This window comes from Lottia gigantea (assembly GCF_000327385.1).
Source record: "Lottia gigantea unplaced genomic scaffold LOTGIsca_133, whole genome shotgun sequence".
Taxonomy (NCBI): domain Eukaryota; kingdom Metazoa; phylum Mollusca; class Gastropoda; family Lottiidae; genus Lottia; species Lottia gigantea.
Window position 1 is genome coordinate 434,207 of NW_008707481.1, and position 27,953 is coordinate 462,159.

Sequence of the window (27,953 nt, forward strand, 5' to 3'; positions counted from 1 at the left end):
ATAGTATATTTTTATGTTTACAGCGTGAGGTGAGAGGGGGAAGTAATTCTACCGATATGAAGGAAATAGAAAAAGAGAGAATGATGCGTCTGGAAGCAGAGCAGAGATTAAGAGAGACCAGACAAGAGAGTGATGCTTGTAGAGCTAGATTAAAATCATTACAGGAAGAATTCACAAAGTAAGTTTACTTCTGATATCTTATTGTGAAATTCTATTGCTTATTAACAAAGGGCCTAGAAGTCAAGTGGCAACTCAAATATGACATCAAATTTCAAAGAAATGCTACTTAAACTGCAAAAGTCACAACTATGGTGTCAGCATTGAGGCAGGGTATAATGCCTTCTCTAGCACCTGTTACCATTCTACAATTGGCAATATAAATTAAGTATCCACTTAGAGGGTGTATGCATAGCTAATTACATTTTAGATAGTAAAATATAATAATGATCCGTCTTCTGCCATGTTTTTAATTGTTATTGCCAATCATTTTACAACAAAAGTTTAAATGACAGGCAAATATTATTTATTCAACAATACTTGTAAAATGATCTGAAATTACACTAGGGGATATTGAAAAGACATTTCTTGCATGGTTGCCTTTGAAGACTGAAATATGGTGGTAGAGTATTTGAATTTGAATGCTTGAGTTTTCATTTGCTTACAAATTGAATTGAAGATGATGTTTTCATTAAATCTTCAATTAATTAGATAAAAACCACAACTGAATAGGCATGTGAATGGGAAAGAATTAGCCTTTTCTGGTTTTATTCTGAAGTATCTGATGGAGACTTAAATAAAATACATGACAGGGAATGAAAGATAGATTTTCTTGCTGTTTTTTGAGTGATCAATGAAATCTTCAAATCACGTCGTTTAATTCTTGTGATTGCTTGAGCGTTTAAAATCTCTCTTCCAAATTTAACCCGATGAAAATTAGCTCATCTTGATGAAAACAATTTCCGGTCGACAGAGATGAGATTTAAGTAGAAAAATTGATTTTTCGATTCATGTTCAAAATGAGAGTTGATTAGTGGAGGCAGACGCAGGCCAAACTTTGAAGTTCAAACACGAAACAGTTTCTACAATTGAACTTCAATCTTTTAGAGATTTGAATAACTAGAATTTGATGGCTGTCATCAACTTGAACTATTTGCGTTTAAATTTGTAAAAAACTTTGACGTTTAAAGGAAAATGGTGTCTTATGTTTCTTAAATACGTGAAAGATCTTTGGCCCTGGTTCTATTTCTCCGATTTTAACTGGCAGATTTGGCTTAACTTTGTCAGTTAAACATCACAAGATAGGACTAGAAAGTTTGATCTTGTCTGCACCCTATACAATACATGAAATCATTCTAAATGTTCAGAGTTCTTAAGATCTCACATTCATTTTAACTTCATGAAAATTGTGGACTTTTTCATAATAAGTAGTAAGAGTGGGATTTTATTTTGAGAAAATTGATAGCAGCAATTGTTGAGATCTTTAGTCTTTAGTCTGTTTTGAAAAATGAATTATAGTTTAGCATAAGGAACAGTAATGGAATCCAAGAACAAAACATATCTTTTATTAGCAAACATATTATTCTGTAGTTGGAAAATAAAAGTATCTTTGATATTGTAGTAGGATGTTTTTTCATCAGCCCAATAATAATAGGCAGAACACAACAGAATGAAACTCAATTTCAGCCTCTGATTTAAATTAACTTGTGTGATTTCATTATCTGTTAAAACTATACTCCTGTACTCAATAGCCTGTAGTGTGTTTATATAGATTGCTTTAACAGGTGAAAATATTGTACTTTTCTGATTTTTCTGTAAAAACATCCTTTTTGGCATCTCAACTAGAATTATTCAGAGGAACTAAGATAAGGAGAAACAAATCAACTCTAGTGTATTGACGTCAATGATTGAGATAACATGAAATTATTTCTACAAGATAAAGTATATTTTCTTTTTAAATTGTTTCCAGCAGGCCATTGCCAATAAAATTATAAACAAAGATGATCTAAACTCAATTATATTATTGTAAGTCATCAGGATCGAGCCATTTAATATTTTTATGGTTTTAAATAAGATGAGTGTTTAATTACCACTCGTTCAAACTAGGGACCCAATACTCATACAATATTTATTAAAGGTAACAGGTCCTTTCACCCAATAACCCATTCGGCCAGTGCAAACAAGGGCCAATGACCTTGAAAAAAGGCAAAAATTTTCATGACCAGGATTTATACCTTTATTACCAGCTAGTTACAAATCAAGACTTCACTGCACATCCATGGTAAAATTGTCTTTAAAAATTTCAAACTTTGTATCGGATAAGTGTAAATGAAACATACAATATTTTTTGAGAAACACATCATTTATTCATCATTTATTCATCATTTATTCATCATTTATTCATCATTTATTCATCATTTATTCATCATTTATTCATCATTTATTCCCTTAAAGATAATTTCTCATATGAGAATTTTTTTTCTCAATATTTTGGGAATTGAAGATCTAAAGGGTGCCAAAATGTCCAACCCAACAGTATCCTGTCTTTATGGTTCAAAATTAATGTCCTAAAATCTTTGATAAAAATTTTGATACTGTTGTTTTTATATACTGTTCATTTAAATAAGCCAGCCAGATGCTACCTGTTGGTTTTTGAAAGTTCTGTGAAATAATTTTTATCAGTTCACTAATATTATTAAGATAACTAAATATTAGAAACTTTGTGATAAGAGAGAACCATCTCTAATTCACTTTACTCTACCAAATAATAATATATAATATACAACATATACTAATAGAGGTTATTCTGAATCAAATATATTTAAGTCAAATTGCTCAAGTAAAAATCTCAGAATATTGTCACAATTACTGAGGAAAATCCATGTAGTATAATGAGGATTTCAATGAGTTTTGACTAATATATTTATTTAAGTAAAAATTGTAAGTTATAGAAAATACATTGGAATGTCAATCTTCTTGGCTACAGTTGTAATGATAGTCAGTGTGTTGAATATCTTCTGAGAGTGCATTCAAATAATAGGACTATTCTTGTTTACTTTAAGGTAACAAATGTGATGGGAAATTGAAACTGCTAATACGTAGATGAATGTGTATATTTAAACTGATTCTAATTGTTATTAAATTATAGAATGGAAGATACAGTGCAGTCTATGTTACAATATAAAACTAAAATAGAACAGTTAAAACAAGAAAAACTCAACTTGGCATCTACATATGAGGTAAGCTGATTGACTGTAATGTCCATTTCTTATTACCTACGTGAAATATGCAACAAAATGCCCTCTTATGTCTTAAGCGAGACTTGATTCAACTAACATGTCTCTTATATCTTATACTGTATACTGGTATAATTATTACATAAGGAATCCCAGACTGATATTTATTTACTCATCCATGTGTGAGCAGCTTAGAACATTTTAGTTTCTTGATACGAATATCAACACAATTTCTCCACTGCATTTCTTCTGACCTGCATCAAATACACATACTTTTGTTCATGAAAAGACTATTTGATTTCTGTATTCTTTGATTAATAAGAAATATATGTTGGTATTTCACTTTGATTTCAGTCCAGTATCCAGAAACATCGAAACCATATCAGTAAACTAGAACGAGAAAATATTTTATTGTTAAATCAAGTCAAGAAATTAGAATCACAGGTATTGTCTATCATGATTTACACCTAGCATGTATTCACTCAACATACTTTAAACACCCATTCACTTTTACACTGGCTGTCATTGTAATGTTTATAGTATACTATTAACAGTACTGGTGTTTCAGGGCAGAGAGGAGTTTGGGTCACAGAATTTTCAAAAAGGGTCACAGGCTTTTCTTAAAATGATAAGAACTTTGAAGCTTACTGATGATATATTTCAAGAATAAAATTCATCATAAGGATGGTTAGTTTCATTATTTAGTTGAAAGTATCTGAAAATAGATAGACTGCTAGAAGATCAGATATTTTGGCTTTCCTCTTCATAAGTTTTTGGTACAATATCCAGCCAGTTTTTAAGAATGAACTGTAAATGTCTGTTGTTTTCACTTTCAGTTAAACATGAAGAGTGATGATGGGTCAGGGCCTGATAAATCAAAATTACTGATGGAACGCTTAAAGATTCTGGAGGCCGAGAACTCAGGTCTGGTTTTAGAAAATGAACAACAACGTCAACAATACGAGAAGTGCCTAGATGAAATAGCCAATCAGGTTGTTCAAGCTCTCCTTGCTCAGAAGGTAAACAAAGTACCAAGTTAATATTTAATTATCGATGTGTGTGTACTGTGATATTAGTTACTGCAACCAACACCACAGAAAACTTAGACTATAGTCAAGCAGTAGATAACCTTATTTAAGTTATATGCAAATATCATTATTTATAAAACTTGTCAAACCATGTGACATGTCACACAAAAAAGACGTATTATGAATGTGCCTTGCTGTGTATTTCAGTCTTTACGTGAAGAATGTATCAAGTTACAGGGAAGAGTTCATGATCAAGAATTACAGAACCAACAACTACGGACCATGTTTAAAAATCGTATTCGATATTCTTCAGATTCACATTTACAGGTGATTATTTTTATATCTGATAATATTGATTATTCTGGTGATGGATCAGATCTTCAAAGTCTAAAGTTCAAGCAATGTTTTTATATTTTGTATGTTACTGCAGGGTCTTCAAAATACATTATAGTTTATTCTTGTATGGAAGGGACATAACTCCAGATATCAGAATTAACTTGTCTATGTCTTGCTTTTTCAGAAAAGTTCACCTCAGAGTTCCGACTCGAGTAAAAACAACAGTCTATTGGGAAGCAGCATTGTAAGTTTTAAAGATTATTCTGTCGCGTTTAGATTAATTTAGTTTAATTTAGTTTAATTTAGGTTATTGTTATAAAAATAACAAGGCATTTTTTTTTTTGAACGCAATGAGTTACTACCAACATAAAGAAAAGCTGCAAACATTCTGTTGTATTTTCATTATTTATTTTTGTCTGTTGATGTAGAAAATAATGCATGATAAAGAACACTAGATGTTCAGTGGTAAATTTTGAATTCTCATTTCTTTCTGTTGTAAAATTCCTTTGCAAATTGTTGGACTGTGTGCTATTGCAGGAAAAATCATAGCAGCATAAGTTTTCCTGAATCTGCACAGTTGAAATAGCTCTACTATGATTTCCTCTCACATTGATACAATATTTTAATATTTGTTTTAATGGTAAAATATAATGGATTGAGCTTGAAAACAGCACCAAATAATTTTTTTTTGAACACATTTCAGTTCTTTTTTTACCATATGTTTTAGATTAAATTTTTTTGTTTATTTAATTGTTTATCACTTTTATTTTCAAACTTAGATTGCTGCACATTCATCTAATCTCCATTACCAATCATGTCACATGACCTATGAAAGGGAGATAAATCATGAGAACTATTTGTCATCTGGTTCATTACAAAGCATGAATAGTGATTATGTATGCTATTTTTATTGTTTGTAATTTTACTTCTTAAAGGGATTGTAAAGAGATTTTCTAAATTTTGTATGTGTATAGGAGTCAAATGATATTATCTATTTGAACCATTCCAATTTTCATTGCGACGTCTTTGGTTCTATGAATTCTATTAAAACTAAGTGTTTTATGACCCCTACAAAGGTCTTGATACAAGCAAATTCCGCAGGGGTGACGTCATATTAGTTTTAGTGGAATTACAGGAACCACAGACGTCCGATTGAAAAGTGGAACTTTGCAAATTGATGCTATCAGTGTCCCCGATACTCATGAAAAATTTAGAAAACCTCTTTACAATCTCTTTAAAGGTATATAAAAAACTTAAATTTTTAAATTTGGTTTAAATGAATCTTTGTTCGTGTATGCTATTTTTATTGTTTGTAATTTTACTTCTTCGATCAATGATATATATGATGATTTCTGTTGTGATAACTTTGCAGCAATGTTGTTGTTTTTAGACACACAATGTTTTGTTTAATTTCACTTCATTCCACTTTCCATTGCACATGATAACTCCATTTATCTAATCCTAAACAACTTGAGAGGCAAAGTTTCTTAACTTTGTTTCAATTTGTGAAACTGAATGAATTATTTTCAGAGTTTTGATGAAAGTTTTGGTCAACCTCAGATGAGTTCCCCACCACCCTGGCTACGTGACAAGTTAGAAGAGAAACTAAGAAATGGTGTTTACAACTCTGATGGAGATCTTCATACCAAAATAGAGACAGAATTTCCCGCCACAAACTCCAGTCCAAAAATTAAGCATATCAACGTTCATGATAGAAGTTACGGGTCATGGGGTCGTACACCTCCAAAACCACAACGAAAAGGGAAAACATCCAATAAATCTCCTCGAAACTCACAAAGTATGTCTCCTAGAAATTCAAGAAACATGTCACAAGGTGCTACAGGGGGTCATGTGCCTCACGAAAAATCATCAGATAAAAATGTGCCATCACCGATGCCGAAACAAACAGGAAGTCAGATTCCTGTTTCTTCAATCCCAGCATCCTCTCATTTGAATCCTATACGATCAAACTCAAACTCTCCCAAACCAAAACAATCGTTTCGAAGTCAATATTTCTATGATTACAGTGATGAGGATAGTGACTGTCGACCAATGACCTTGAAGGAAGTGAGTTCGTCTTCCACTGTATCTCTTAACGAATTGCTTGACAGTAGTTTAGAGGATGCTGAACTTCCAACAGACGAAGATTTTTATTCTGATTGGTCTCCCAAATCAATGTCTCCAAAACCGTTGCCGACGGATTTAAGTGCCATGAAAACTATGCAAAATTTTATGTTCCCACCCCCGCCTTTAAAAAACGGCAGTATTAACTTAGGTGCAGAAAAAGTGTCACAAAAAAACAGTATTACCTCAGACACATTGCAAACAACCACGTCGCTAGTGGTAACCACGTCTTCACGAACCACAATCACCTCAAATTCATCTGATCTCGTTTCAAATCAATCACAAAATGTACAAAACTCTGTGTCACAATCGATAACTAATTCTGGACCTCAGGGTAGTGAACAAGTTTTGTCTGCGTATGGATACACCAATGGAGCAAGTCCGAAAGTGAATCGTCCTGAAAACTTAATTCTGGCTCCAAGAGAGAAAAATTTTATGTTAAATAGCCTTAGTAGTACTAGTTCAGAGGGAAAAACGATCTCAACTTCTAGTCTGCACTCTTTATCTGACAAATCTCCTATTTCTCAACCCACCTCCCCTGTTAAAAAATCTTCACCAAAGGATAGTCGTTGTATTCCAAAACCTAAACATTATGTTGAGATTCAAGTTAAAAAACCAACAGAACCAAAGAAACGTTCAGTTGTTGAGTCTCCTAATAAAAGTAAAGTAGCAACAATTGTACCAACTCCTCGCAGTCCCAAAAAGTCCCCACCTCCTGTTCCGAAAAAACCTGTGCGGACCAATGTTACTTCTTCTAAACCCAAAACTGCAAATGTAAAAAGTGTGGACCCTAAAAAACAAACTGAAGCCAAAAGTGCTGCATCAAAATCTCCAGGGAAAAAAATCCAAGGAATTGTGAATCCGATTGTTAACTCGGTAGTGAATTCAGTATTTGTTGAACCAAATAATTTTCCTGTGCTTGATATTGGATTTGGTCCAAAGTGGCCCACACCGGAGACAAATTTAGAGAGCATCCGCGTGGAAAGGTCTGGTAGTCGTGACGATGGCTACTCCACAATGTCCAGTGATATTCAACCAGAAGCTATGGAAAAATTCAGTGATGCCACCTCAGTTAAAAAATCGGAAGCTAAAAATGTGGAGGGTTGTCAGGATTTAAATTCTGATCTGGATTCTGCCATGGAAAATTCTACCCATAGTGCAGAACTTCAAAATTCTACTCATAGTCTTTCGTCTCAAGTGTCAACATCTAGTGGTGAAATTCTTCTCAGTCCGGGAAATAAAGTGCGGGATATGAGAAAAGTATTTGAACAAGACACACAAACAATAAAAAGTGCTAAAAAATCAGCAATACCTGTGATAAAATCATCTCTCGGACCAAAATTACAATTTTTTCAAACAGAAAGTAAAAGTTTGGAAAATCTGGCAACTGAAAAAGAAGCAGAGTTGCCAGATTTGGCTGTAAAGACATCCTGGAATTATCATAGTTTTAATGAAGTGAAGACCTCATCTACAAATAGATCTTATGGCTATAATGAAAATCAGGTGAGATTTTGAGTTTTAAACTGTACTCAAAATATTGGCCTATAAATTTTTTATACTCCCACACAGCCTTCCACCATTTGTAGTTTGTTTCTTCCCCTGATGAAGTTAAAACTTTTTTGACGCAAACGTTGGGTATTAAAAGGATGGTATTTGATGTCAAGTTTTATTATTTATCACACGTAAGTATATTGTGGTTGCCCCTGTCGGTCCGTCGGTCGGTCCGTCGGTCCGTCTGTCCGTTCACATTTACCTCGTGCTCACTCTACAGGCTACAATTCTCTATTGATTCTTTTGATCTTTTGTAAGTGTTAATATCATTATGAAGATGTGCACTGGTGAATTTGGTAATGATGCGATGATTTTCTTTAGAGATATCGCATAAAACTCTGATATCCCGTTCGTTTTTTCTTCTTCACTTTTTTGGCTCGTTCTCACTCTACAGACTACAATTCTCTATTGATTCTTTTCTATGTTTGTTAATATCATTATGAAGATGTGCACTGTTGAATTTGGTGATGATCCAATGATTTTCTTGAGAGATATTGCATAAAACTCTGATATCGTATTTTTTCACTTTTTTGGCCTGTGCTCACTCTACAGGCTACGATATAGAGTTTGTTTTACAGTTCACATTTAGCTCTTTATCAAGCTGCTGGTGGGCGTATTCGCTTGCGAGACTTGCCGCATGCCTATGTTTCTAATTTACTGTATCTTCAAGGTGAATTAATTCACTCTTTCAATCTTTTGTTTTGAAATAGTATATAAAAATTACTGATGAATGGAATCACTCATAAAGATTTTGCATTTTAATTGAAGTGAAATTGTAGTTATTTTGTCATGATTCTTGTTTATTTCAGACAATTACTCTACCACTAGGAGAAGATCAAGTTTTAGAAGATATACCAGAAGATCGTGAACTAGAAACTAAACAACCATCAACATTTATTTCACGCTTTCCTCCTGATTCCCCACCAACACCACCTCCTCACAGACCCAAATCATCACGCACCAAATCTAGTCCAAGAATAGCCCGTGCTCTTTCAGACTCAGATATACACGCAAAGCATAAATCTAGGCCAGCAACTCTTTTTGACGATTTCACAGATGGTCAGTGGAGTGATGAGAGAATATTTGAACGCTCCACATCTATCACAGAAATGGATATGATCGATTCCACCAATCGATACATCAAACCTTCTGTCTGTCTCCTTTTAAAAGAAAATTTAGAAATCGACGAGGCAGCCATTGCTGAAAAAGTGAAGAATTTTTTCAAGCTGTTTCTCATGTCAAAGGTAACTAGAACATAATCTTGTTCTGCAGATGAGCTTGTCAACTGGGGTTTTTTTTATGCCACCTTATGTAAGAGACAACCATGATTATTCTTTGATCAAATAAAGTAAAATTTGAAAATTTAAGTGTAAATGGTTTAAATATGTACTTTTTGTCATTTAACACTGCAGGGTTTGGGGTTGTTTTGGGGTGTGTCTTATTTGTGTTAATTTGTATATCATTCCAGATGTCTATGACTTCCTCAACAACATCCTCAACTACGGATAGTGACAGTGATGGAGATTTAGAAGCTGCTCTAAAGATAAATAAAGAGTGGGCCAAGAAAACATCTAACTATCGTCTACCAATATGGCAGCCACGAGAAACACTGGAAGCTCTGAAAAAGGTGAGTTCTTTGACTAAAAACTTCTGTTAAAGAAAGAACAAGTTATTTTATTCATGGAGAACAACCATTTCTCATGGCAGTCATCTTTCACAGAATATCAATGATGAACAAAGATGACATATTTTTGGTTTCTAGCTTCTTTTTCTTCTTAACAGATAAAATCATGCACCTTATTTTTCTTACTAGTGAGTGATGGTCAAGAATATTATGTCATCATGGCCATCTTATTATCCATTTTAAACTTGGGTTGATTGATTGATTAATGTGATTGTTTTTTTCAGAGCTCCACACCATCACCAGTTTCTATAAAAAGTTTCGATTCATCACCAGCAGAAGATTGGTTATTGAAATTTTCAAAAGAAGAAATTGAAAGTCACTTGACAACCACTTCTGCCACCTTCAATTCTTCCTCATTGAATAACTCACAAGAAAATCAGAATCCTTATATGGCTTATTCTGATTTATCTCATTTCGCCAGTTCCTCAGACACTTCAACAGTCATTGACACACATTCTTCTCCTGAGAAGGAAACTAACGTCAGTGGAGTCAAAGTTTTGAATTTGTCTCCGTCAAGTGGAAGCGAAAGGAACTCTTTAGTCAGTGAGGAAGGAAATAGTGAAGATGGTTCTCAGTCACCATCACTAGACCAGAAGAAATTTCACAGTGAATTTTACAGCTTGTGTTTAGTGGAGTCAAATCGTAGCCTAGTTTCTAGCAGTAGTCAGGGTTCTGATATTCATAAACTGGTTGCAAAGGACTCATTTAAGGACTCTGTAGCTCCAAGTGTTAAAGATCGGGAATTTGATGAAATTACTCGTCAAATACAGTCCCTGTCCAAAACAGTAAATGATCTTCACCAAAGCCTAACAAGCTTGAATAGTGCTGATTCTGAATCTCGCGATAGTCTCATGGACTGCCATCTTGCCAAATCCATTGACGATTCTAAGCGAAACTCTATGGACGGTTACCACTGGGAAGAAGATGACTATTACCTCACTTCCTGTGGAGGGGAGGTAATTATTGGTAGTGATTCTTTATTAGATCAGAACAACTGTGCTGAGTGGATCAAGGGACTGGAAGTTGAGAGAGATGCCAATGAAAGTGCTGAAATCAATGAGGAATACTATGAAATCCAAGTCAATGGTGAAAACTGTACACGTGTGTCCGGTTACGTTTATAATGGTAACTATAGTGATGAAGTAGGTGTCCATGATGACAGTTTTGAGCAAAATGATGCTGTCAGAGCGAAAAGTAGTAGCACCAATCAGCTTGCAGATCCAGAGGTAAACATTTACATTTTTCACAGTCCACTTGTATTTTACAATAGATTTTTAGAGGGAACTAGGTTTCCTCTACAGAGGGCTATAAAGCTTTTATTTTTTTGTCCAAATTTCAAACTATAAAGTACATATATTCCTTACTTTATAGTATGTGTTCTTTATTTGCAGCACCGTGCTAATCTACTAGATTCAATGTTTGTATCTGGAACTGAGAGTAATGATAGTTTAGCCACTGATATTGGACTAGATTCTATGATGTGCCAACGTTTGGTTGGAGGTCGGAAAGGTAGGTAACTTCAGTTAGAAATCCATCCTTTAACTGAAAAAACATTTACTTACACTTTTATCAGAACAAGATTTGACCATAAGCCATAAAGGGATGTAACTCTGTTTGATAAACAAATTCTGCTCTGAACCGGCATTTTTTCGTATGATCCCTTTAGTTGATATTGTATATAAACAATTTATTTTACAGCACGTCATGAAGCTATGAAAAGTAATGCATTACCAAGACAACCTTTAGATTTCTCAAAATTCTTCATACGTTTCGACCAACCAGAGAAAGAAGCTGTAGCAGCATTTAACTTCCTGGAAGATATTTCTACATCCACCTCAGAATCAGGGTCAGAACAAAGACTGTATAACCCTGAAACAGACAGACAACTTCAATCAGCTGAAGTCTACATAGTTGATAATTATCCATCTCGGTCAAGAAGAGGGGATAAGATTCGACGTAGACGAAAAATTGAAAAATCACGTCCTCAACCTCGTTCTGCGTCTTCAACACCAGGAAAGTCTGCTGTCAATCATGAAGTCTTGTGTGTCTCCAAAAAACTGAATGAATCTTTAAATACATCTTCAGATGCTCCAGAAATTTGTGCTGGAAATCTGTCACTGAGTGACTCTTGTTGTGAAAGTTTTTCTTCTTCTGATCAGAGTGTGAATGATTTAACTATGTTATGAATGATTGCTAACACTTCCTGATGCACTGAATTTTATATGCTTTCTATTCTGAGTTGACCATAGTGAAGAGCAAGAGTTCAAAACTCTGATGCCCTCATTCTGACAGGCTTAAGTCAATTCAAAGTGATGGCTCTAACTGAACTATCAGATTTTGGTCTTATTCTAGAATGGGCAAGATTTTTCGCCGTGGATGAGCCAGTAGAAAGTGATGTATATGTATTTCCTTGAAATAGATAATTGACTCTTCTGTTACAGTTTTAGTGCTTTCTACTTTTAAATCTAAGATTATCAAATATTTTCTTGTTTGGACATATCAAGTTCATAGGTATATTACACATAATTGGATTGACTATAATTGGATTGAAAACCTCAATCGATATGATAGTGCTCTGAACATTTGTAACGTTGTATTGATGAAAGAATTAAAGCCCAACTCATGATTAGAATTGAAACAATCTTCATTCAAGCCACTTTTTAATAGAAGATAAGTCGTGAACATATTTGTTTTAGCCTTTAATAATGAATTTAAAGATATAGTAAGAGAAGTAAATATGTAATTAATATATTGTATTGTATATTATAATTATTAGTATATTAATTTATTGTGGAGAGAGGTTTCAGACAAATTATTGTAAATATTGATTTGTATACATATACTTGACTTCATGTTGTTTCAGAAACAAGCTATATAACAACAAATATTATAGACAACATTGATAAACCCAAATGGGGTGAAAATTCAAGAGATGTTAATTTAAAACATCTCTTTATCCAATACATTAAGATTTCATATGATTTAAGTTATTTATATTGCATATATTTATATAATTAATTAAGACTGGTTCAGAAAATGTATAATCAATATTATAAAAGTAAGCATTGGCCCTGGTGTTAAAAATGTAACCAGTAGCCTATCAGTAGTTGTATATTGTATAAAATTTTATACAGTTTTTATGATGTTTTATCTATTCCTTTAGTCTCAATTTTATTATTTATTTATAAATTATTTATTTTCTTCCATCAATTATCTGCTGATTTTGAAATGAATGATTTAAGGTGATTTTTAACTCTGATATCTGTGAGCAGGATGAATTATGGTGCTAATATCTTCACAGAGCAAGATAGAATATAACTTGGAATGTAAACGAAAATCATTCTGAATTTTCTGAGAATACAGAAATTTCTTTACTTGGAAATGAAATGGAAAAAACATATTGATCTTTGAACTCATTTGATGTACTTACTCATATTATTTAATAAACATCATGTTTCAAGAACATCGAAATATAGGCAGTTACATGGATATCATAGCTACCATGACCAAAATATTTCAAATGGCAAAAACCAATCAGGGATATTTTGATACATTTTGATATTTTATAAGAAAAACGTGTTAAGAATGTGCTGTAAAATGCTTATAGAAATTTGTAATTTATTTATATTTTAATGTTTTAAAGATTCTAGACTAATAACCGTTTTTTACAGTTCCAGACTTTAGAGTTTCTATGCAGTTTGAATAAAAGCAACTCATGTAAATTATGCAACCAAATCTGTACTCAATCTTTTGCAAACTATGAGCAATAGAATTTTGATTATAAACTTTGTAAGATCTTAATGAATCATCATAACTGAAATTGGGTATAAAATATATAATTATATAAATATGTTACAAACATTCAATTTATTTTACTTTATATTTTATATTATAAGAACATCAAATAAAAAATCACATATATTATGATATTTGTATTCTGGGCCAAAGATAGTTCTACATTGACGTTGGTTATGAACAATATGATGAAAAGTATCCCTAAATGTGCAACTTTCTTTAACCTATTATATCAACAAGAGATGTAGTTATTTCAAGTTCGGAAACTGAATTGATAATTTTGTCTCAATGTTAGAAATTAATTCTGTTTAGTGTTGGTTTACATGTGAGCAGTTTTCACTAATCGTATTGTAACCAATCAAATTGACAGAAATATAACGCTCCTCTTTTGACTTGATATTAACATGATTCAAGCTGTTTAAAACCTAAATTTAACTGTAAGTAATATCTTAAGATGTTGCTTTTGATATTTGTCTTTACTCTCTTCACAAAGATAATTTTTTTTCTTAATAATATTTAATGATACAAATTAAATTGAGAAAAATGCTACCATGATAACCTATCATTGATATTATGTATTAGATTTTGTATTTCTACATCAAGCAGAATTTTGGGCTTATTTCTTAAATTCAATTTAGGCTGAATTAAACCAAAAATAACATTACTTACACACACTGTGATTTCTGTGAAATCAGAAATATTTAGTTTTTAAAAGCCTGAAATAACTTAAAATTCTATTGATTGATAGCATCAGTGGTAAGATAAATTTTAAAGTAAAAATTATAATGATTATAGTTATTAAAGTAAATATTGAAATGATTATAGTTATTAAAGTAAATATTGAAATGATTATAGTTATTAAAGTAAATATTATAATGATTATAGTTATTAAGGTAAAAATTTTAATGATTATAGTTATTTGAGTAAAAATTATAATGATTATAGTTATTAAATTAATAATTATAATGATTATAGTTATTAAATTAATAATTATAATGATTATAGTTATTAAATTAAAAATTATAATGATTATAGTTATTTAAGTAAAAATTATAATGATTATAGTTATTTAAGTAAATATTATAATGATTATAGTTATTTAAGTGGAAATTATAATGATTATAGTTATTTAAGTAAAAATTATAATGATTATAGTTATTTAAGTAAATATTATAATGATTATAGTTATTTAAGTGAAAATTATAATGATTATATTTATCAAAGCAATGCTGTAGACTACCAGTCTATAAAATGGTAATTTTATATATTCTATTAAACAGCAAGGTGCTTTATACTCATCTTTACATATTAACTGTCTTTTTTAATTAAATATTTCATTATATTGATATTTCTTTTTATTTAATCTTCATATGCAGATATTCCTGCTCCTATATCTTACAAAACTGGTTTCCTCTTAGGTCGGAGGGACTGACATGAAAGAGGTGCCTAGTCATTTAGATGGGGCAGTAATCCTGTGTGCTACAGGCTGTGTTAAATATATCGACCGTTAGGAAAGTCAAAGGTTAGGCTAAAACCACCGCCTAGAAATAAGACATAAAACTCCGTTACATGTGATTTTGTTTCCTGGCGAACCTGCATTAAAGCCTTACTACTAACTGTATATCTTACCGAGCTTTTTGAATGGTGGCTTTATATCCAACTGCTCTATATCTTACTCGACTTATAAAAGTGGTTATTTATGTCCGACTGTTCTATATCTTACCAGGTTTATAGAATGGTAGTTTTATAGAATGGCAGTTTTATGTCCAACTGCTCTATATCTGACCAGGTTTATAGAATGGTAGTTTTATGTCCGACTGTTCTATATCTTACCAGTCTTATGGAATGGTAGTTTTATGTCCAACTGCTCTATATCTTACCAGGCTTATAGAATGGTAGTTTTATGTCCGACTGTTCTATATCTTACCAGTCTTATGGAATGGTAGTTTTATGTCCGACTGTTCTATATCTTACCAGGCTTATAGAATGGTAGTTTTATAGAACGGTAGTTTTTTGCCCGACTGTTCTATATCTTACCAGGCTTATAGAATGGTAGTTTTATGTCCGACTGTTCTATATCTTACCAGGCTAATGGAATGGTAGTTTTATGTCCAACTGCTCTATATCTTACCAGGTTTATAGAATGGTAGTTTTATAGAATGGTAGTTTTATGTCCAACTGCTCTATATCTTACCAGGCTAATGGAATGGTAGTTTTATGTCCGACTGTTCTATATCTTACCAGGCTTATAGAATGGTAGTTTTATAGAATGGTAGTTTTATGCCCGACTGTTCTATATCTTACCAGGCTTATAGAATGGTAGTTTTATAGAACGGTAGTTTTTTGCCCGACTGTTCTATATCTTACCAGGCTTATAGAATGGTAGTTTTATAGAATGACAGTTTTATGACCAACTGCTCTATATCTTACCAGGTTTATAGAATGGGAGTTTTATGCCCGACTGTTCTATATCTTACCAGGCTTATAGAATGGTAGTTTTATATCCAACTGCTTTATATCTTACCAGGCTTATAGAACGGTGATTTTATAGAATGGCAGTTTTATGTCCAACTGCTCTATATATTACCAGGCTTATAGAACGGTAATTTTATAGAATGGTAGTTTTATGTCCAACTGCTCTATATATTACCAGGCTTATAGAATGGCAATTTTATGTCCAACTGCTCTATATATTACCAGGCTTATAGAATGGTAGTTTTATGTCCAACTGCTCTATATCTTACCAGGCTTATAGAATGGTAGTTTTTTGTCCAACTGCTCTATATCTTACCAGCTTAATAGAATGGTAATTTTTTTGCCCAACTGTTCCATAGATTACTAGATTTATAGAATGGAAGTGTTATGTCCAACTATGCTATAGATTACCAGGCTTATAGGACGGTGGATTTATGACCAACTGCTCTTTACCTTACCAGGCTTATAGAATGGTAGTTTTATGACCAATTGCTCTATATATTACCAGGCTTATAGAATGGTAGTTTCTATTTGTTAAGATATTGAAACATACGTCATGCTTAATACCTAAGCACAAGACAAATTTGTAACCAAAAGAAAAGTTCTTAAAATGTACACAAAATTCCAAATCTCATACAGAAACAGAGCAGTTGGATATAAAATTACCAGTTGTAGGCACGAGTTGACCACATATTTAACTTTTATGTACGTCATAAGTGCATTTGCATTGAATTGTTTTTTTCTTTGCTCATTGGATAATGAAAAGTGTGCAGAAATCATAAAGGCTAAGAAATCTATGGATCAAGACGCTACCTAATGAAGTCCTGAAGCCAATGTTTAAAGGGACAGATGGGCTATTCTTTTTTGACCAATAATACTTTAGTTTCAGAAACGTGAATATTTTAGCTAAGCCAATCAGTGTTAGGGTTATCAGTAATAGTGTTCACAGCTCACTGTAGAAATTTGAGCTTTCAAATCCATGTGTGTCCAGGATTATCCGCGTTGGGATGTGAGATACTTTGTGATATATAGAAAAGACATATATAGCAATATTTTTGAAGGACTTGTGCAATTTTTTGTACATTTCTAGTATTGAAGACTATTTACATATTTTCAAGACTAAAATCAACCCCCTGCAATGGAACACCTGTCCTGCCCTGTATGTCATGGCTAGTTGAGTTTATGAGAGAACTGGGTTTCCATAATAGACATTTATCGCCCACACAGTCATTTAAAAATAATGTAGAAACGCGAGTTTTATCATCCCATGATATATGTTAAATAATTGATAATAATGAGGTTAATGTCTCCCACGGGAAAGTACATAGATATTGATTATCATTAACACTGTTTTCAAATATTGATTATTAAACTGATGGAAATTTTCACAAAAACAATCTTGTGGTTGTAATGTTTATTATATTTGGACACGTCGATATCCTACGATTATTGAGGAAAGAGCATAAAAGTGAAAATTAGGTTCAATGTTCTTGTCAACTAATGGCGTTCACTTGTTGGGTATATTGGGTGGTTAGTATTCATAATTGTGACCTACACTAAAAGGCGAATGTATTCTGCTGTCAATTTTCAATAATAAAACAAAGGGGGTTAGGAATAACTCAATACATTCAAGTTAGTATCTTGAATTTTCAAGCTAGTATGTTGAATATTCAAGTTAGTATGTTGAATTTTCAAGTTAGTATGTTGAATTTTCAAGTAAGTATGTTGAATTTTCAAGTTAGTATGTTGAATTTTCAAGTTAGTATGTTGAATTTTCAAGTTAGTATGTTGAATTTTCAAGTTAGTATGTTGAATATTCAAGTTAGTATGTTGAATTTTCAAGTTAGTATGTTGAATTTTCAAGTAAGTATGTTGAATTTTCAAGTTAGTATGTTGAATTTTGTAAATTGAATTTTCAAGTTAGTATGTTGAATTTTCAAGTAAGTATGTTGAATTTTCAAGTTAGTATGTTGAATTTTGTAAATTGAATTTTCAAGTTAGTATGTTGAATTTTCAAGTTAGTATGTTGAATTTTCAAGCTAGTATGTTGAATTTTCAAGTTAGTATCTTGAATTTTCAAGTTAGTATCTTGAATTTAGTAACTTGAATTTTCAAGTTTGTATGTTGAATATTCAAGTTAGCAACTTGAATTTTCAAGTTAGTAACTTGAATTTTCAAGTTTGTATCTTGAATTTTCAAGTTTGTATCTAACTACTAACATACTAACTTGAAAATTAAAAAAATGAATGGCCCTAATACGCTTCCGTAGTAATAAATAACGATTTGCTGTCAGAAATTAAAAGTAAAACTATTTTACACGAGGCTGGGGATATACGCCGGTGTCAAAATAATAAGAATTGCTGAATTCTTTCTCCTTTTGTTCACAGATATATCAATTTTATTTAACGGTTAAAAACCATTCTTGTTCGGGATATTGATGTCAATAGAGAGAATAACCTTTGTTTTATGAACATTATTTGATTTTAACTTTTACCAGATTTATTCTCAAATTTTTTCTCCTTAACAAATACAATAGGTTTATTACAGGACAGACAATTAATTATTGTATAAATAAATACTAAAATGAAATATATTATGTATGTAACTTCAAATTACACGTTACAAATTCCTATATACCATACAATATGGTAGTGTTATCAACAATGAGTATAGTTTGTACATCTTCCCCACTCTTCATAACAACACCTCTTCAATGAAGATCTCTACAGCTTAAGTATGACACAAAAATGGCACATTTATGACATCAAATAATTCTCGATGAACTATTTCAAAACCTGATTATTTAATAGGGGAAAATTTGATGTTGGTCTCTAATTTGTCTGAGTTAACCCGAGGTAATAGATTAACAGTCTTACTCATGGAGCCATGGACTGATGTTACCTGTTGTTGAATTTAAAAGTGACTGTATCCCTTACATTGTGTTGATAGCATAAATCCACCATAACACAATAAATTTCAAATTTCAATATTTATAAGAGAACAGATGAAAATGAAATGAACCGAGTTTGACGTCCTACTCTTCTGCACCTAATTGGGCTAATGAAGTTTGCAGTTTGCAATGAGGGAAATTTGGCCAGGTCAGAGGCATTAGCCTTCTCGTTTTCAATTTTCAACTGTCGCGAGATCTTCAACGTGTACAGCCTATAGCACCTCGGTTATTGTCCCATCTGAACGACACGAGGAAACCGTATAACAAAGACACAAGACAATAATATGGAATATAACACACTTCTTTAATAAGGTTGGGCACATAACGTTTCAACACAATATACACGTGTCGTCATCAGATGTAGTGGCAAGAGAATGTGTGACCAACCTTATTAAAGAAGTGTGTTATATTCCATAATATTGTCATGTGTTTTTGTTATATGTGCTCCTCGCTTCTATATGTCGTTCAAATCTTATACGAGGAAACCGGGTTGGAAGAACAAAAGGAACTCAGACCAAATCATTTATTCCATTGTCAATTTCTACCAATCTAAACTCGTCTAGTATGTAACAGATACAAAATAATAAATATAATATACACACATTACAAAATATGTAGACTCTCCAAAAGGGAAGTCCAGTTTACAAACCCGATTCCGCCAAGGGTAATATTGTAGAAAAGCTCAAATTCAAATTTGACTGTTTGAAGCATGTATGTTGAAAAATGACCTCGAGGGCAAGTTTGTTCTCCAGCAGAGTTACCAACCTATAATGGTGTTTCGGCGATAATACTACGCAAAACAAGTTTTTGTCTTAACAGTACCTTATGTTCTTAAAGTTGTACAAATATAAATATTCTCTTGAAAACACACTTCAAAATAAATGCACAATTCTCAAGTCAACAAAAGATATATATATATATAAGAAAATACGATAGAATAGAACAAATAGTGAGTCCAACATCCTTTACAAAAATACATCCAAATTATTGGATTAATTGTAAAACTTTAATCGCGTTAGTGGTCAAGTCAACTCTATCAGCTTTTATACGAGCTATAATATCCAGGCCATGATCATCATATTGGATTACTTGTTGATAGAAGTATCAAGGTGCCTGTAAAACGTATTGATTAGCGATTGTATCCATATTAAAAATATGAAACAGGGCTGTATTTTTTAATTCGATGAACATCATACTGGTTATTGTTGATGCTAAGTACAGTAGTATAGAAATATAATTACAAATTCTCGTCTGATTTATATTCTCAATGCACATTCGTCATTCAATCAAGTTGAAACCGGAAGGTGAAATGCATCAACTCCCCGAATCTAATCTTCTTTCATCAGATAGAATCTACCAACAAACAACTCAATAAGTAATGCAAAGGTAGGCTCTCAGAACAGAATATATTATTTGGTTTATTCAGACAGAATGTATTTCATAGTTGCGGGGCTTTCCACTGCGGTCCATTTTAATGAATTTATTTAAAATATTAGTGTCCAATGCACTCAGCAATTTGCACTTTAAGTTTTATCTATCACACACACTTTAAATGTACAGTTAATACTAGGTTTACAATTCCAAGTTAAAACGTGGAGTTGGGACTAAGATAATAAATTATGTCACTGACTTTGTCTTGCTTGACAAACTGAAAAATAAAACAGACAGAATGTTTAGAAAACCATATTAATACAACCGATTTCAAAGATTAAATTGATGAAAGCGGAGTATCAAATTGTTTGTAAACAACAAATAAAAGATGCCCGAAGGAGTATGCACAGACTGCTAGAAACCGAATACAGACCAAGGGAAAGGAATTCGTCAATAAATAGACGAGTGTCGGAAAGCAAAGCTTACGAGACGGTTTTTCTCTAATTAATTTTATTGTTTCTACAAGATAAGTCTAGCAGACATTCTGAGCATGCGATAAAAATACAAAGTAAAGATAATATGTGTTAATCTTTTGAATAGTCCTTTTGTACCACTTTGAAATGGGTTTGGTTCCTTTAAGAGATAGTGATAGTAACTTACAGGCTACCAGTTAGCACCATAAAGATCTGCAGTAAGGTTTTCGGTGTTAACAACCATGAAAAACATTATATTCATCATCCATATCATGAACTGTTTCAATTCCGTCGTCATCTTTACTTCCTACGCTGGATGTCCCCGTTCCTGTACTCGTACGACTGTGAGCACTACATGGTGGTGACCGCGTTGATGGTCGGTTTGCCCATTTCATATTCTCTTCCTCGTCTGGAACAATACTGATAGCTTTCACTTCTGTTTCTCGCTTCTTCTTCTTGCTACTCAATCGTCGTTTGATAAATTTATATAGCTTTTTAGAATCTTTACCAAACTGTAAATACAGACATAGCATTGTTAACAAATATTACACCAGGAAAAGTGGATGTTTCCTTTCACTTTGTATCATCGATACTTTGGTGACTATCTATCCAAATAAAATCGGCTTTGACAATTAAGTGATCTGGTTTATTTTTTTCTTTTAGAAGGAACAGAGTAGTGAGTCCAGTGACCTCCAATGGTACGGAATTTTATGTTAAGCCTATACAATGGAGGCCATATGACCAACTTGTTTCAGACCGTCCATGCACGCAGCTTTATGTTAAAACAGAGCATGACTGTACTAAAACGAAACTTTTTGGTTGATGTAAAAGTTCTGAATTCAGGAATATTTACCTCGTCTGTGGCGTCAACCAATGATTTCCACCCGGATTTACTTTCTGCATTTAAACTACTTGTTGAGGACATGACACTACTTCTTCGTCTGCCTCTACTGGGTACTTCCTCTGTCTATAAGAAAAACGCAGACAATAATTTGTTGGGCCTTATTTACTTATTGATTTTGCTGCAAATTTCGGTAAAATTTAATAAGTTGCCCATACAAATATTTGAATAGACACAAAGCTCCCATACGATTAAAAGCTAAGTGTACTTATTACGTTAAAGGAATTGAAAATGGGATCAATTTGCACCATTCCAATTTTCAGACAGGCGTGTATGGTTCCTGCAATTCCACAAAAAAAATGTGTTTGCTAACGTAACTAATCGGAAAATATGATTTATCAAAAAAGGCCCATCGCGACGTCATCAAACACCTGGTTGCAAGAATCACGGGCGTCTGGTTGATAATTGAAATAGTGCAAATTGATGATATCAGTGTCCCTGATACACATAAATATTAAGAAATCCTCTTTACAATCTCTCTAAAACGAAAATCAAGCTCTGCCACTATGAAATTCTACTTTCAGGTATAGTCATGTTTTTGTATGTTTTAAAAGATTGTCAGCTGAACGAAAACAGTATTCTTTAACTGGACAGCTATTATATTTATAAAACTGTTCAATAGTGTTTATTCACCTTTCTAAATAATATATTGATTTTGTCTGGGTCGAGATCGATACCAATTCAACTAGAAATATCTTATTTACCAACCAATCACTCATTCAGTCGTTTTAATATGTTCACTAATTGAAAAATTTGTAAATCTTAATGAAAAGATCGTACTTAGACTTTCTTTTGATAAATATTACGAAGTGTAAAAGCGCAAAAAAATGAATGAATGAAGGAATGAATGATCATAATGTTATAGGCCCTGCATTTAAAATGAACACACAGGTAGTGTGTTCAATAGATCATCAATGAATAAATATGTATGTATTAGCAAATGGTTCCATAATATGTGATCACCTGTTAACTTCCGGTTGAGAGTAAGGATAAAAAAAACATCTTGAAATGGGGTATCCAGAATTATAACTATACGGAAGCAGGTTTGATGTTGACTTTCATCGATTCAAAGCAGATTAAAAAAAACATAAAGCAGTATGTCTTAAAGCCGGGACATTATTGTGATCTATTGTTTTCAATTGATTTTACTATGAGTTCGAGTTCTGAAGAAATTGAGCAAATATCCCGTGATATTTCATACAAAGCAAAAAAATTGCAGTTTTGTTTTGTTACACCTTAAAAAAACAATTTTAATAGGTTTACTGAGCAGTGTATGTCATCACGACTTCATGAATCAGATCTAATGTTTTGTTGGCTTGGTGGGTATACCCGAGGTTGGGGAGGAGGTCTTAATGTCTTAATATCAAAATTAAAAACTGTGTTGTTGACGACCAAATTTTGATTAATTCCTTTCCGTGTCTTGCTATTTATATCAAGAATTCTAGCATGAGGAGGGGTGTAGTCGAAAAACCTGGGGGGTCACGTCCTTTCTAAGTTTGAAGTCAAATCCAAATCACTATAGGATTGTATACATAGTACTTGGTCAATATCAATGATATTAAATACTATTCTAACTAATGGTAAAATGATGTCGTTATTGATACAAGAAAGATGAACTAATATTGAGAGAGCGAAAAAGCACACATTATAATATTTACATTAGAGGCGATGCCAAGTTATATTTTCAATTCCAATGCAAGTCGACAATGAAATTTGGGAAAGAATTTACTTTGTTACTGAGAGGAAACGGTTAATATCAGTATAATGGTCTCACAAACCCCGAAAAAGCAAAATATTAAATTGAACTTTTAAGATCTGACGTCGCTGAGCTTAAGTTTATACCCGACATGTAAATCTCTATCAATATATGTATTGTAATAATATATATGAATTGCAAGTTCATATAATCACGATCCCAAATTAATATTCTTGTTATTATTAAAGGCGTATTATCTCCATCCACATTCGTTGATTTTCTCCATTTTTTCAAAAAGTTTGTCAGAGCCATTGTTTTTACAGCAAAGTAATGATTAGTGTTCCGAATTGCCTAGAACATCTGAACTGTGCCACTAAATTCAACAGTCTAACCTTACCTCAATGAAAGGTCCGTTTTCTCTAAACTCCTAAACTTTTTTCCAAGCAATACTATTCAAACTAATTAAAACAATGTAATAGTGCTAATATCCTTTCATAACAGACTATTCAGTTAAATGGAACCGAATCTTATCGATCGGTATTTCTGTTTTCTCGTTTCATTCACAATATTTTCAAATCGATGAAACCCAGAACTTATATCAGTCACTCTTCATTGTTGAAAAACAAATTCATCCTTAGCAACCAATGAAAATTTTATCTCAATCACGTGAAAGGCTATTGATTATTAGAATGTAATTGTGTGAAATAATGAGATAATATAACATTAGTTACCCTACAGATAGTATGTTTAATTTGGTACTAGGTACATAACGTGTAACAAACTTAACTTGTAACAGATTAGCCAAGTTAATCCATAATTAATTCATTTAATCTCGGATTACCCGATTAACTTGTCACAAGAATGTCGACATTGGTTTAAAGTTTTGTTAACCTAAACTGTAGAAAACATCAAGATTTATTTAAAACTGACTGTCGTTCAACTACAAACAATGAACCATGAATTAAATTATATTATAATTATGTTGATTGCATACCTGATTTTCCTTTTCTAATCTTTGGAGAAAGTCAAAATCACGTTAATACAATTCCATACTGGTTAAAGCATTTATTATTCACACAGTTCTCAGCAATTCTTTTGAAAATAAGTCCAGAAGTGAAATGTCGTACAAAGGATAACATTTCTTCAAAATATCAAAATATATGTTTATACTTAGAAATATGTGCAAAATGCATACAAGATATTTCTTTTGCAAAAGTCTTCCCAAATAACTACATTTAACGTTTTTAGTATTTAATGTTATATGATACATTGCATCGAAGGTCGTTTTCTAAGTATAACGTTATATTTGAAATATTCAGATGGTATATTGAATATATTCACATGGTATATTCAAGATATGTACACGATACAAATATATGATTGTGATACATGGTATATTGAATATATTCAATAATAAAGATATTTACTTGGTATATTGAATACATTTAATTGGTATTATTAAGATATTTACATTGTATATTGAATATATTTAATAATAAAGATATTTACATTGAATATCAAATATATTTACATGAAATATTAAACATATCTACATGGTATAATTAATATATTTAATAATAAAAGATATTTGCTGGGTATATTGAATATATTTAATTGGTATAATATTGAATATTTTCATTTTAAATTGGAATATATTTACATTGTATATATATATACATATATGTTTAAAAAATATTTACATTGTATATTGAACATATTTACATGATATATTCAAAATATTTACATTGTATTATATAATAAATTAAAATAATGTGCATGCTATTTACTTGGTATATTAAAGATATTTATAAAGTAATACATCATTTATATCAAATATATTTACATGGTATATTACTTTCTAAATGGTATACAAGTATATTAACATGATAATTATATTATTTACATGGTGTATAAATTATATATACTGAAAATATCAAAGATATTTCATAATATATCAAAGTTATTTACTTTGTATATAAATATTCTTACTTGGTATTTTGAGTGGATTTACTTGGTAAATTAAACGGATTTGCATGGTATCATCGATCGGCGTGTGATAGTCCTTGGATAGTCCTATGACCTTGAATAAGTCCAGTCGAACCAGCTGTAAATGGGTACGGATAATCCGGGAAAGATATATGCCAAGAGGTTTGACCAAGGACCAACTGGTAGAAAGGATTTTTAACTGTTATCCTAAGTTGTTATCCTTGGAAAATAGAGTTCATTCCAAGCCAATCAGTCGAAATTTGAGCCTTCAAATCCAATTTTAAAATGACGACTCGTCAAGATAAGATACTCTAGGATATACAAAAAAAGACATGTATAGAAATTATGAGTAAAATTCCCAGTTTGAAGTATTTTTAAAGGAATTGTGCGATTTTCGTATATTTCTAGCACTTCTGAAGACTATCTACATATATACAAGACTAAAATCAACCCTCCAAAATGCCGCAACCGTCCCTTGAAAGGCAATAAGACAGACATATTAAAACAGAACCTAAGAAAATATTCAATAGATAATAAGCGTAGAATAGCTGTTGTAAATGTAGAATAGATTTTAATTTTCATATATTTAACAGATCGTATGTAAGTGTTTATGGATGTTGACTTTTGTATATATTTCACAGATTGTATGTAAATGTAAAATAGATGCTGCGTTTTGTATATTTAACAGATTTGTATGTAAGTGTAGGATAGATGTTATGGTTTGTATATATTCAACAAATTGTATTATACAAAGATGATAAGTTTTGTATAAATTTAAAAGATTATAAGTGTAGAATAGATGATAATTTTTGTATATATTTAACAGAGTATAGGTGTAGAATAGATGATAAGTTTTGTATATATATAACAGATTATAAGTGTAGAATAGATGGTTTGTTTCGTATATATTAAATAGATTGTAAATGTAGAATAGATTGAAAACATATACTTATACATTAAAAGTATATCAAAACTCGATATCAATTTGAATTTATATACATGTTTTGTTTTCGTTTATAAAGGATTTTTAATTCAGGTTATTTAATTCCTAACTCATAGTTATCTTGATTTCAATTATGATAACACTAATAAGGATATTAAATATCAAGTAATTCAATAATCATTATATACATTATGATAAATAAAAGATATTAAACTGGGAACTGTATAGATAATACATATTATAAGGTAGACTACCTTGCAGTTTAATGTAATAATATACTAAGTACATAAAGAATTGTTATTGAACTGGTTAATCGGGCGTATTGGAAATTGAATAGAGAGCTTTTAACATTAAACGTGAAGCACGCACTTCTTTTGTAAATCGCAGAGTTGGTCCATACTTAAATCTCTTTAAAATATTTATTTGTCTGTGTCGATCAGGGTCATGTTTATTCAGGAATGTAGTGAGAGGTAGCTTGAAAACTCCGAAATTCGTCGAGACTTTTGGAAAGGTGATAAGCTAGGAGATTTCTTATCATTATACATAGGAAAAGAATTACTTGTGAGCCGCCAATGACAATTCTGTGGCCCATACACAGACCCTTACGTAATGATTCATAGAAACAACATTGAGCAGATTAATTAATTGGTAGTTTGTAGATTCTTTATGTCAGTAAACAAGTTACTAGTTGCTTTAGATTAATATGAACAGACATGAATGTAATAGCAATGAATGTATATGATGAAAAAAATAAAGGACAAATGAATGGACAATTAGCATAAGGAGTATATTTCCTACCTCTAGATTAGGGATTTCTGCGATAAAATCCACTTGAGGAGTTTTTATTTCTTCAAAAAGTCCATCACAAGTTCCTACGGAATTTTTTCTAGACATTTTTAAAGAGTTTCGAATTTGCAAACGTTGCGCAAAAATTGTTGACGTTACAGGAACAATGCGAAATTATAGTCTGTATTAATATATTGTTTTTCCACCTTATTCAAGTCTGATCCATTTTAATGAAATTCTACAGTAAATTCCTCTACATTTATGGCCTCCCTACAATGTCTTTAAATAACTATGAATATCTAACTTGAACACCACTTTCACTTAATATCTTAAACGACAGTGTATTTTGTTGATCTAACCAACGCAAATATTAAATGTCTAAACGAATCTTCACAGTAAAATCGCAAAAATTTCCCAAAATACTTCCACCGAGTTCTGTTTTCACTTCTCCTAACAACAAACAACACCTTCAAAGGAGAATCTCGTATTTACGCATATTGAATGGATATATTTACAAGAACAAGAGAGAAAAACACTATAAAAGACCGAGTAAAGCTATTATTTGTGTCGTCATTATTTGTCCGGCTATTATAATGTGTAATTGTTTAGATTAAGGGGCTA

General features: G+C 31.8%; 3 protein-coding genes across 3 annotated transcripts; 2 read left to right on the plus strand and 1 right to left on the minus strand.

Moving 5' to 3' along the window:
* Positions 1–56: 56 nt before the first annotated feature.
* LOTGIDRAFT_172421 (hypothetical protein) lies at positions 57–12,142 on the plus strand (the record flags this gene model as incomplete). Its single annotated transcript, XM_009049300.1, has 11 exons — positions 57–178; positions 3,146–3,236; positions 3,588–3,677; positions 4,469–4,588; positions 4,782–4,841; positions 6,128–8,224; positions 9,082–9,516; positions 9,741–9,899; positions 10,181–11,182; positions 11,348–11,465; positions 11,655–12,142. The coding sequence occupies 11 exons, from the start codon at positions 57–59 to the stop codon at positions 12,140–12,142; spliced, it is 4,782 nt and encodes a 1,593-aa protein (XP_009047548.1).
* Positions 12,143–17,852: 5,710 nt separating this feature from the next.
* LOTGIDRAFT_139103 (hypothetical protein) lies at positions 17,853–18,333 on the plus strand (the record flags this gene model as incomplete). Its single annotated transcript, XM_009049301.1, has 2 exons — positions 17,853–18,128; positions 18,193–18,333. Coding segments are annotated over 2 exons (417 nt in total), but the record flags the coding sequence as incomplete, so codon positions are not given.
* A 2,263-nt stretch (positions 18,334–20,596) lies between these two features.
* Positions 20,597–27,440, minus strand: LOTGIDRAFT_238162 (hypothetical protein; the record flags this gene model as incomplete). Its single annotated transcript, XM_009049302.1, has 4 exons — positions 20,597–20,824; positions 21,208–21,532; positions 21,874–21,987; positions 27,345–27,440. 3 exons carry the CDS (start codon positions 27,438–27,440, stop codon positions 21,254–21,256), a joined length of 489 nt encoding a protein of 162 aa, XP_009047550.1. The 3' UTR covers positions 20,597–20,824; positions 21,208–21,253.
* Positions 27,441–27,953: the final 513 nt, after the last annotated feature.